Here is a 12,225-nt window from a genome sequence, read left to right as displayed (position 1 = left end):
TTTTAAAAAAACATTTTAAAAGCCCTAATTAATCTGTACATATTTTCCTGAATTTAATTTTATACTTCAAGGAAGAGCAGCCTTTGTTTTGGGATTTAAACACTCCCCACTACCTTGCGCTGGCAAGGTACCTATCTGCCAGTGACGGGAGACAAACACGAACTGAAACCGACTAGAAACAAAACATGAAACTGACCTGCCTGCTTTCACCACGAAAGGCAGAAGAACAAACAAACCAACAGCCTTGGTGCTGACAAGTTGATGAGGTTTGTAAAATTCCATTCAAGTTTTAATACCAGAGGGAGGCGTTAGAGAGCTCATAGGGCAGCAGGGGGCGCTCTTTCACTTTCTGTATAGTCCATGGCACAGTATAAACGATGGTTATTAAGAAAACAGTAATAGTTAACAGGTAAAGGAGATATATGTATATATATTTATATTTATATATGATCATTGAGCCTGACACTGTCCCTGCGAATCCAAAAGGGAGGTGAAGATGATCTGGGGTATCTATTAAGTTCAAGGGAAAAAAACAACTCAAACAAAACAAACTAATCAGGCAGTTAGAAGGATCAGCTTCTTCGACACAGATCAGTGCTATAGACCCTATGGCTATTTCATTTCCCTTTGCTGATGATAGATAGGGCTGGTGCTTCTTGCTCTGTAGGCCCAGAGCAGATTCCCCAGTGCAGCCAGACGCCCTTCTCCAGCTGCCTGGCGTGTGTCTGATGTGAATCCCCTTTCCACAGCCTCACAAAGGTTCGTGGTAAATGTGAGCGAGAGGGAAGTCTCGGAGCTGTAAGCAGTGCCCTTCTGGGGAGGTGGTGACATCACCCCACGGGGTGGAAGTCCGCTCAGTCTGGGGCTCTCTGTACACGATGCTGGCTTGGTGGGATCCCTCCCCTCTTGTGCTGTTCGGTGTCTCACCAAGCTGCTGAGTTGGGAAGTCATACTGTGGCAGGATCCCAGGGGACATCAGGGACCCTGCCCGGCCTTGGGTGGTGGGGACTACTTTGACACAGGTGTTCTTGGCAGCAGCTCCTGCAGCCTCCAGGGCCTGCTCCGTGAAGGGGGTGGCATACTCGGGCTCGGGGGGCAGAGGCTCTGCATACTCGTGGTACTTGCCCGGCACGTCATAGTGGTTCACTACCAGCGGGAGCGTGTAGCCTTCGTCCAGGGCGGGTTTGAAGGTGGATGGGGCTGTCTGACTGCTGGGGCTCACCTGGACCACATCGGGCTCAGCGTATTCTGCAAAGGAAAAGCAGCACAAGCCCTTAGAAAGGCACCCGAGCCCCTGAGCCAGCTGGTCCCATGCAATGGGCACAGATTGGCCAGCCTGAGCCTGGAAAGGATTCCATCACTGGCTTTTTGGGAATCCAGCTGCCAGAGCTGGGGGAGGAGAGGGGCGAGACTTGTTCCTTCAGGCCTCACCCCCCAGCTTCCCCTCTGCTGTGAGGGACCAGGGACCTCTTTCTGCCAGCCCTGGCCAAACTCCTACCCGGATTGGGAATCATTGCAACTCCCTGTAGCTGATCCACCCTCAGCAAAGCAGCCGATTGCTCTCTCTGCCAGGCTTTCACCAGCTGGTGCAGATGCTGGCGAGATGCCCAGACATCACCAACAGTACACTCAGGGCTCCAGATCCTTGCCCTGTTTCCAGCTGACAGGTTCCTTTGTACGGATGGCACTGTTATCAGCTGCTCAAGTGTCCAGATGTTTGCTGCTGGACTGAGGCCCATTTCCCCTCCCCCTCCAGGCCAGCACCTTGTTCTTCCATCACAACCTTTGAAGATGGGAAGTCCATGAGCCAAATGTCTCAGCCCCCCTGTGCAGGGAGGGAAGCAACTCCCTCCCCTGTGATGGTAATTGACGGGCATCTTCCCTCCCTGGTTAGCTTCACATCTGGACAATGGGAAGCCCTGCCCTGAACAAATGTCTGGGTAAACAAACCCACCTGCTGAGCCTGGGCTCCCCGAGGAAGAAATGAGCCATTCAGGGGAGGACATCAGCTGGGATAAAACCGGGTTATGCTCCTCCCCCCACTTCATTTTGGTTGAAAACTGAGAGAAAGACACAGCCAGGTAGACAGAGACGAGAGGAAGAGACTCCGTGATGGGATGTATAAACCCTACTCCAGCAGTGATAGTATTAAAGGGAGCTGGAGAAGCCAATTAGCCCATTGTGACACCCAGAGAGGAGACTGGCAGGTAATTAAGGATTTGATCCAGCTGAGGAGAACCAGGGTGGCTAGTGGCAATAGGACTGAGCGGAGCGTGGCTGTAGAGTCTGGGATTGGCCCTGAATATAGCAAGGGTGACTGTCAGGTCCTTCAGCAACAGATGGGAGAGAAGATGTCTGAGAATCCTGACCTCCAAGAGGAGAGGATCCCAGAAGCTGAGTCTGAGAAATGGCCTGTGGTAGGAGCTGGGCAAGGAAGCAGTAAAGGGCTGATTCCAGCCACTTCCTCTGGGGCTCTGATCTGGAACCCAGCGGTGAGTGTGGGTCTGGGGTTCCCTACTCTCCTAGCACAGGAGGAGGAAAGCCTCCCTGAGGTAAAGGACACAAGGACTACAGAGCCCAGGCTGGGGCTGTTAATCTGATACTGGCCTGTGGGACTCTTTACTGCCCAAGAAGGGGTGAGATCATGAGGGGCCTGGCCAGAGGGCCAGAATCATGAGACAAGACCCACTGTTGCAGCACCAAACAGCTGATACGGGCTGTGGGGACTGAGGTGAATTTGCGGTAATACTGCCTGGTTGGTGAGTTTGCTTGGACGCCCTTCCTCTGCCACCTACCTACCTGCAGCTCCTTTATAGCCCCTATGTTAATGTATGTCAGGTAACTATCAAGGCACCAGTGGGGACCCCAAAGAAGCCCCTGACAGAGAGGGGTCCCCCAGCAGAGGCAGGGCAGCTGCTGACAACGCCCTTGGCAGGGCAGAAGGAGGTGTTGGGGAAATGTTCCTGTCTACACCAAGCTGCTGGCACTCTTGGCAGCTGGCATGAGGAAGGGCTGCTGGGACCTGTACTGATGGCTGAGGTAATCCTGAGCTGACCCAGAATGGGGAAGAAGGGGCCAAGGTGGTGGTATAAAGCTGCCCCCCACCCTCCAATCCATACACTGAGCTGAGCTCCAATGCAGGGAGGAACCTAACCCAGAGAGATCTAAGATCTTAACCCACCCCATCGCTGCAGCATGTGGGGCCCAGCTCCTCAGCTGTAACGAGTGCCACAATCCCACTGAAATCAATGGGAGCTAGGCACTATATACCTTGGAGGAGCTGGGCCCAGCCCTGCCTGCAGCTAGGGTTTGCTCCAGGTACAGGTGCCAGGGTAGCAGCACTGGGTGTGATCCCCTCATGTAGAGAGGAAAACCCTCCCTTTGGATCGGGCTCTGCCTGCTGGGCGGGCGATCAGTGCCAGTGCCTGTCTGCAGGAAGGGCGCGTGCCTATGCAGCGACTCCAATGGCCAGCTGAAATTAGGGCAAATCCACAGGAGAGGCAAGTCCTGGAACATGCAGAGACAGGCAGAGCACAGCATGCACACACAGGCAGGACAACAGAAGGGCAGAGAGACCCGATCGGGCGCTGGGAGTGGGGCCTGGGTTACAAACATGTCCTGGGTAGGCTTGTGCCAAGGGCTGAGAGGATGCTAGGCCAAGGTTTCCAGGGAGAGAGAGAGAGAGAGACAGGAGCTGTTCTTTGCAGCTGCGCTGGGTTGTTTCAGTGAGACCTGACCAATGGAGCCTGGCTCAGGCATCTGGCCTGCTCTGGCTCGGGAGCTGCCAGCAGTGACAATGGGAGCTGGAGTCTTTTCAGCACTAGGCTGAATGGAATCTGGCCCAGAGCACCCGTGGCCATGGCGGGGGAGTGAGTTTAATGGATCTCGGCCCAGGCTGCAGCAAGCAGCAGCCCACGCTGGAGAATCCACCACCTCAAATGGCCCCCTGGCTGTTGGTGGGGGGGAGGGGAGGGCAGGGCTAACTGGCCATGGAGACTGAACTCCATCCTTTCCTGCCCAGCTGGTTCTTCCAGATCAGGGTTGGCAGGGAGATCACGGGGGAGGTGAGAACTGGGGGTAAACAGAGATCTTTGGTCTCCAGGGCTGTCAAGCCCCAGCCCTTCCCCACCAGGGAAGCTGCTGGGAGGGTGGCCACAGAAGCCCTGCATGGCAATATCATCCGCTTCAGTTCTCTGTCCCCAAGGCTGCCCACTCTCAGCCCATGCCAGGAGAGGCCTCTCTATCCCAGGCAGTGGCTTAGGGCATGCACCCTCCGGGAGATGCGCTATAGAGGTTCCCCCTCATTGGCACGGCAGGCTCCTGTGTCAACGGCAGAGATTTCCCCCTCGCCCCTCCCGCCCTCTAGTGAACACAGTTAGCCAGTTCACTGCTGTCTGTGACTGTGCAGCGGGTCTTTCCTGAGCCCTATGGCTGAGCTGGGCTGGCTGGTGTAGGTAGTACCAGCGCCCTCTGCTGGCAGGTGCCGCATTGCATTGTCTGTGCACCCGTCTTTTCTGTTTGCTGGGTCGCAAGTTCCATTCTTGGGTGGTGCATGTGTCTAGGTAGCAGACCATGGAGGCTGGTGATAGGTGCTAGTGCAGGAGCAGGGCTGGGTCTGAGGGGCGGGCAAGCATGGCAGCTGACTTGGGTGCCAAGTTCCAGGGGGCTCTGTAGCACTTGACTTTTTTTGCTGCTCTGGGGGTGGGTGTGGGGGATGTTTTCTGCCTTGGTCAGCAAAACACCTAGGGCTGCTCTTGCCCAAGAGAATGGGAGTCACACTCGAGTTCTGTTCCTGGCAGCAGGAGGGAGCATTGTCTAGTGGTTAGAGCAGGAGGGAACTAGGACTCCTGGGTTCTGTTTTCAGCATGGCCACTGATCTGTTGAATGACTTTGGCCAAATCACTTCACTTTGTCGGGTCTCAGTTTCCCCAGCTGTAAAGTGGGGATACTGATACCCTTGGGAGGTGAAGCTGTTAGCATTTGTAAAGTGCTGAGGGATCCTTGAATAAAAGGTGCCACAGATCGTCAAAGTGGCCTGCCTTGCTCCACGCTTAGGGAGAGGGGTTGGTACATCAGCGCAAACATGCTGGTGCTAATGTGTGGGGGTGAGGGCTCTCCTGGGAATCTTTGTGGGTCTAGTTTGGCCTGATCAGACTGATTCTGATAAAACAGGTCCTATTTCTGGAGGCTGAGCATTCTTGGACTGTCCAATCATCTCTCAAGGAAATCCTATTGCTCGAGTTATTTGAAAACTGGCGTGGACGATGCCTTGGAGAACACGCTGCAGGGAACAATCCTGAGCCAGGGAGCAGGGGTAAGGGAGGGGTAGGCGATGCTCTCTGTGAGTGGCCCCCATGCTCGAATGGAACACCCAGCTCCCCGTTACCTGGCGAATGAGCGCCCCTGAGCTCGACCGGGGTCCCAGCCATAGGGAATGAGGTCAGTTCAGAGCTGGCCGGTTGCAGGCTCTCGCTGGCGCACACCTGGCTAGATTCCAATTTCGGGTACCCTAAGGAGAGAGGTGGAACCCCCCCAAGCCTCTATTAGTCGGGTGGCTTTTCTTGTCTTCCCTAAGGCTGGGCCCGTGCACGGTGCAGCTGCAGCGTTAGGGCTGGCAAGCAGGGAAACAGACTGCAGAGGAGTTCTGGTAGTTGGGTGGCCCAGAAAACTAGTGGGTGCAAAATTAGAGGCCACTTCTCAAACCAGGCCATAGAAGAGCAAAAGGGGGTCAGCAAAGTACCTGGAGGAAGGATAGGCCTGGGTGTCAGGACTCCTGGATTCTATACGCTAACTTGGTTTAATACCAATACCTCGCCCTTACAGGGCACTTTAAAGCAGTAGCAATCGAAGGGCCATACACAAAGGAGCCCAGTATCACTAATGCCATTTTACAGATGGAGAAACTGAGGCAGAGAGGGGAAATGGGTTCACCCACCAGGCCGATGGCAAAGCCAGGAATAGAACCTAGGTCTCTTGGTTTTATGCACTAGGCAACACTGCCTTGCATTCAGGCAGTGTGTGTGGGGTTTTCCACATGGGGACTTAGTGTGTGGCAACCCCCGGGGGACTGTTCAGGGCTCTGGCCTGCTGCTTGCTAACAGCAGTGTGTCAAAGCACACAATGGAACCCATAAGGCGCCCCGTGTACCCCTTACACCCTCTGCCAGTTGGTCCCAGGGTCACACTAGTGCATGAAGAATTACAGCCTGGTTTGCCACAACTAGCTGGCTGTGCAGCCCTTGCGCCAGTGTTCCCAGGTGGATTTTTAAATGCAGCTGTTTATGTCAGAGCAGCTTTTCCAATAGAGACAACTCCCATGTGGAAATAGTAAGAGACCAGGGACGGGAAGGCAGCTAAGGGCGGACACTTCAGCCTTCGAGCTGCTCTCCCCTGCCCTGTGCCTTTCCCCTCATGCAGAATGAGCATAGCCCACCACTCGAGCAGGACGCTCTCTGCAGAGGTGTAAATCGCGTAGGAGGCAGTGAGGAATCAGGCTCCGTGGAGGCAGGTGAATTCATGTGGCGCTCATTGTCTGTGACACAAAGCAGCCATGTGCCAGGAAAGGCACCTGCCCGTCCCCCAGATAATCCCCAGCAATATCAGTGCTGGCGGAGAAGTGGGTGTGAGTGACACCTGGGTGGGGGAGGAGGGTTTCGACAAGAGCTCCGTCACAAGCTTGTAATCAAATATTTAGGCCAACATCTGTCATTGTGGTGCCCAACATGAGACACCTCAGGACTGAGGAGGAGGCTGGCCGAGTGGTTAGCTTGCCAGCCTAGGCTGTGCAAGACCTGCGTTTGAGTCCTTGCTCTGCCATAGATTTCCTGTATGATCCTGGGCACCTCCCTTAGCTGTGCTCTGTGCCTCAGTTCCCCATCTGCCCAACAGGGATACCAGCACTGCCCTGCCTCCCAGGGGTATCTGAGGATAAATACAATGAAGAGTGGAAGATGCTGAGATGGGGGGACATTGTAAGCACCTAAGATGGAGAGCTAGAACCTATGACCCCAGCTTAAGTCAGAAGGAGTTGTGGGTGCTCAATAGCTCTGAAAATAGGGACCAAGGACTCAGATCCTCCAAGGTATTTAGGTGCCTCTCCTGTTGATTTAAAGGGGAGTTAGGTGCCTAAATACCTTTTATCTGGGCCAGGGTGGCTCAAAGGGGACACCCAGAATGAGCAGCTGCATCTGAACATTGTGGCTTTTATGCATTTGTGGGGGAGTGAAATGCCTCCCACGGAGCCTATGCAATATCCCCCTTAAGCGAGGAGCAGCCCGGCTGAGGGTCTGAGCTCAGAGGGGCTTGGGAAGCGCTGCTTCGCTTTTGCTGATCTGTCTGCTGAGGAGCATGCCAACAGGACAGACTAAGAAACGCTAACCCAGAGTGACTCATTTTGCTGCTAATGTGGAAATAACCCACTCTCGGAGTCCAGCCCTTCCTGACTCTCAGGGAAGCCCGGGGAAGTTTGCCAGATGGCTACCATCCCACCTGGTTACTCCAATCCTGTGCTTCAGGGGGCACTTACCTTTCATGAGGCTGCAGTTCAGCTCAGCTGCTGTCTTCCTGCCAAAAGAGAGAGAGGAAACAAGGCAAGTCCACAGCAGCACCGCACAGTCTGAGCACCCATGAAGCCAGCGCCTGGTGCAGGTGCTAGTGAGGAAGCCCATTTGCTCCAAACTAGCCCAAGGCAGAATCTATCTTTGCAGGCTAATGCAGAGCATTGTTCATGCACAACTTCCCAGGGTCTCACATAATTGGAACTCTCAGTTACTCCAGGGTCTCAGGGGACACCCCAAATCTCAGGGGCCTGGTTAAGCGTGCGCTTCAGGGGTACAGAGCTCCTAAGCTCACCAGAGAGCACCAAGCTCCTGATCTGTTCCTGCAGAGCTTGTGAGCACTGGAAGGCTGAAGCCAGCAGTTCCGCACCTGCAACATCGTGCAACATAAGCCCTGGAGCCCAAGGAGTCAGGGTTCACCTGAACATACCGCTCAAACCCCAGTGAATTCACTAGCTGTGGATCAGCTTTGCTTTTGCCCCGTGGTTACCAGTTGAGAGGTGCCCAGGGCAGCAGTGCAGGATGCAGAGGGCCAGCTTGGCTTTGGGCATCTGTGCAAATACTGTTGCTGCCATTGTGAAGGGAGGAGAAATGGGAGAATCCAGAGGCGCAGGTGTGAATGCAACTGCATGGCGTAGTGGTGAGCGCAGGGCAGTGGGAGCCAGTGGCGGATTAGCCACTGGGCCAATAGGGCCTGTGCCCAGGGCCCCCAGCCAACTAGGGGGGGAGAAACATGGGCACCCCCGCACCCTGACCCACTCCCCAGCAGGAGCGCCAGGTGAGCAGGGGGTACTGCAGGCAGAAGGAGTGGGGAAGGGCCCCCACTTGTTCTAGCCAGGGCCCCACAAACCCCTAATCCGCCTCTGGCAGGAGCCAGGACTCCTGGGTCCTATTCTTCGCTCTCTCACTGGTCTGTGGCTGTGAGTAGCTCACTTTGCCTCGCTGAGCGTCAGTATCCCCCATCGATGAGATGAGGATCGTGATTCAGGCCCAGAGCAGAGGTACTGTGAGGAACCCCTCATTTAGGGGCTGGGGGTGTGAGTCACTGAAGCCCACAGAGCCCCAGTAGGGGGATGCTGGTGAGCGGCTTGTGCATCTAGCACACTGGCTACCAGGGCTCAGGAGCACAAGTCCCAGCAACCATTACAGCTGGGGACTTTTACCTTCGGTGCAGGCTTTGGGGCTCCAGAAGGTTGGCACTGAGCTTTGCAAAGGGTGGGCTGCCTCCTGGTGTGGCTGGGTCTCTCCGAGGCATGTTCAGTGAGGACTGCCTGGTGCCAGCCCAGCCTTGGGGAGTGCTGACCCCACAGCCTGTATGCCCAGCCCTGGCTTCTGTCAGGAGTAGGTTCTGTTTCAGGAGAAACTCTGCCCCTGCTGTCCTTGGTGAGGGACAAGTCTGATACCAGGGGAGAGCACCCTGCTCTGGGAGCCTCTGCAGGGGGTGCTGGGCGATGATGGAGGGAAAAAGGGAGGGGGGAGAGGGCAGGAAGGGTGTTACCCACCTCTTCTTACAGCAGAGGAGAGCCAGCAGCAAGAGGCCAGACGAGAGCAGCACAAAGCCCCCGATCAGCAGCATCACCAGTAACATGGAGCCTGGGGAAGGAAGCAGGGACTCAGCAAAGGGCTCCTTTGTCCCTCCCTCCCTCCTAGTGTCAGGGGGAGCTGGTTATACCCCACCCCACTGAGGATGCACGGTTCCAGACCCCTGTTACAGAGGGTCCAAGCTGTGCCATTGCAGCCCTGACTCCCAACAGAAGCCTAGTAGGTAAAGGAAAATACAGGATCTGATTTTTTGCTTCTATGTCCGTGTCACTCCATTGGGTGCAGGTCAGTGACTCCTGATTTACCCCACTGTGACTCGACTGGTTTCAGGGGCATGAGTGCCGATTAGACCTGTCAAGAATCACAACCCTGGACTGTATTTTTAGAAAGGCAGATTGACCAAAACCACAGAGAAAAATTCCTGAAAACTTTTAATAGTGGCAGGATTTTTTTTAAAAAAGCTCTGTTATTTAATCCTTCTCCTTTTGATGACAATACAGACCTCGTGAAACAGGCTTCAGGTCACCACATGTTCCCCTGCATTTTTGCAATCAATAGGCAGGCGAACAGCTTGCAAACTAAACTCAAGAGGCCAAATTCTGGTTAAAGGAGATTGAAAGGGGAGGGGTAGCTCCTACTGCACTAGCTGAAAAGGGGAAGGGGAGATCCCTGCTGCTTTAGCAGGGGAAGAGAAGCTGAATTCTCCATCACTTCCCCCCCTTGCTTTAACCCGACCTCAGCTGCACCTGTGTAAATGCGGAGTCACTCCAGATTGATACCACTATTACTGCAAGCAGAATTTGGACAGGTCTTCCTTATTGAAATAAAAAGGGCCTGATTCCCAGCTACGTCACTGCTGGTTTGCTCTGGCATCACTGCACTGAATGGGACGGAGTTTTGCTGGGTCAAGCTGAAGTGATGCAGCACAAGGGCACTGGATCATGCTCAGAGTTCCTCCAACTCATTTCAGTCCATCCCTTTCCCTCCCAGGTGAGTCAAGCGGCCCCCACCTCCCATCCACATCCCTGCCTAACTTTGCAGGAGTTCCAGGCCATGGGTGAGAAGACATATCACGGTCGGAAACAAGACCAAATAATAGATGCTGATAGCGCCATAAGGGACTAATCCTGCTCTCATGGGGATGCAGCAGTAGCAGTGCCACAGAAGTTTGGGTATGAGCCTGTAGCCTCGAAGTGCTCAATACATGCTACTTAATGAGGGGGGATTCTAAAAGGAACAGAGGGGAGGTAGGGATCCAATTCCCACTGATTGCACAGGGGGAGTTGGACGTCAAGCTGTGCTTTGAAAATTTCTTTCTTCTGCATGGCTCCACTGTCAAGAGAGCATTATCATCCCCACATTCTGGGTGGGGAAACTGAGGCACAAAGGTTAACACCATGACCTGTTTAAAAAATGTATATCCAATTGCATAAGCTAACTTGCATGTGCAATCAGGAGCCTAATTTGCATGTACAACTGCCTCTGTAGTATGCACAGATCAGGTGTCTGCACAAGCCAGTAGCTGACCACAGGTCTAACTGGCCCCTTGGGTTTGCACATCCTGGATTTGCATGGCCAGATTCATCCCAGGGTTGCCTGTTTACTGGTTCACGTAAGTAAGTTTTAAAAATTGGTCCTGAAATGACTGACTTTCTCAGAATCGCACAGTGAGTGAGTGGCAAAGTTGAAGATAAAAGTCTTCCCCCCAGCTTGGACCACTAGGCCGTGCTATCCCTCTGCTCTGAGCTGCACGTACCTGCTTTCTCTGGATTTATGGCGACTCCAGGGATCGGGGTGTGATCGGTGGGGATGCTGGTCAGGATGGGAACCTCCTTTGGGGCACTGGGTACTGCAAACCGCACAGTTTAATAAGCACCATTAGCAAGTAATGAACAATCCAACAAAGAATCCTCTCCAGCAAAGAATCTGGCCTGTGTCCACCTGAACCTGCCCTGCTCCCTAGACAGCAGCACAGGGCAGGACAGAGGGAGCAAAAGTGGCTGTTTTCCAGCGGAAGCCTGATTGTTCCAAGCTGATGGTAACACTATCTGACTCCATGGCAACACTCTTTGTTGTATACGGTGCTTTTCATCCCTCTGCTGCTATGCAGCTACCTCTGGAGTGGAAGGCAGCTTGTATAACACTTTGCTGTAAAGCAACACAGCAGTTGAGGACAGGAAGGAAAGAAAATCCAGTTGAAACTGCAGGAGGAATTTAGAGTGGCAGGATGCACTAGCTAAGGAGGATCTAGCCAGGCTAACGTGCCTTAGGATCTTTAATGGACACATGGAAAGGAGCCCAGCCCTTACCTGGGGGAGTGGCTCACTTTCAACCCCTCTGCACACTCTGTGTAAGTCTCCCAATTGAGACATGAGGCAGCACAACCCTGCTTAGCTTACAAGAGAGAAGCACAGCACAAGCAGAGACAGCTGCCGCTTGGCTCCGTCCCTTGTATGAAATTCATCTTCATCTGCCTCAGCCCTGGCTGCAAAGCGGGCACTTTAATCCTTAGCTAACGGATGCAGAGCAGTCTTGGGATTCAGGCTCATCTCCTCAGTGCCCAGGGAGCCACTGGAGAGGAGGACAGCCACCTGCACCCGAGAGCCATGCAGCAATGACGCCAACCTGGGTCCATGCTGGAGGACACTGTCGCTGGCTAGTGGTAACCACCTCTCAGTCTGACTGGGCAGCCCCCTCTGCTCCCAATCGGCCACAGCGGAGCCTCTCACCGTAGGGCCGGGGCGCTTTCAGACGAGCCACTTGGCAGCCTTGCAGTGCCACCTTCAGGGCGATCCTCTGGTTCCAACTCCGGGGCACGATGCGGAGGTAGCGGGCCAGGATGGGGGGGATGAACGTGTTGGAGACCTCTTGGAGGCTGTCAGTGTTTCCCTCAAAGACCTGGGGAATGAATGAGAGGAAGATAGCGGGGGGGTCAGTAAAGCAGAGCAGGGTCATGCAAAGCGTCACCTCCTGCCCCCCCCCCCCAGCTGTCTGAGCCCATCGTTCCCATCCTCGAGCAACGCCTCCCTGGACACTGGTGGAACCACTTTAAAACCACCTGCCTTGGGCCAGCCTCTGAGCTGTCATATCAGCATTGATCCACATTAGCACCACTGCAGTCAGTGGAG

General features: G+C 54.3%; 1 protein-coding gene across 3 annotated transcripts in view; it reads right to left on the bottom strand.

The window, feature by feature from the left end:
* Positions 1 to 262: 262 nt before the first annotated feature.
* The window catches only part of LOC127039201 (discoidin, CUB and LCCL domain-containing protein 1-like), a 64,821-nt gene continuing 52,858 nt past the window's right edge, over positions 263 to 12,225 (bottom strand). For 2 of the 3 annotated variants that reach the window (XM_050932513.1, XM_050932515.1), the window contains 6 exons: positions 11,827 to 11,995; positions 10,854 to 10,946; positions 9,058 to 9,148; positions 7,525 to 7,562; positions 5,387 to 5,509; positions 263 to 1,248 (listed from right to left, as the gene is read on the bottom strand). In XM_050932513.1, the coding sequence (XP_050788470.1) occupies positions 752 to 1,248; positions 5,387 to 5,509; positions 7,525 to 7,562; positions 9,058 to 9,148; positions 10,854 to 10,946; positions 11,827 to 11,995 (1,011 nt within the window). In that variant the 3' untranslated portion in view covers positions 263 to 751. The remainder of the gene's footprint in view (positions 1,249 to 5,386; positions 5,510 to 7,524; positions 7,563 to 9,057; positions 9,149 to 10,853; positions 10,947 to 11,826; positions 11,996 to 12,225) is intronic. The other variant, XM_050932514.1, reaches the window with a different exon arrangement.

Source organism: Gopherus flavomarginatus, chromosome 22 (assembly GCF_025201925.1).
Source record: "Gopherus flavomarginatus isolate rGopFla2 chromosome 22, rGopFla2.mat.asm, whole genome shotgun sequence".
Classification (NCBI taxonomy): Eukaryota; Metazoa; Chordata; order Testudines; family Testudinidae; genus Gopherus; species Gopherus flavomarginatus.
The sequence above is the reverse complement of the archived record's forward strand: the minus strand, read 5'-3'. Positions and strand labels throughout refer to the sequence as shown.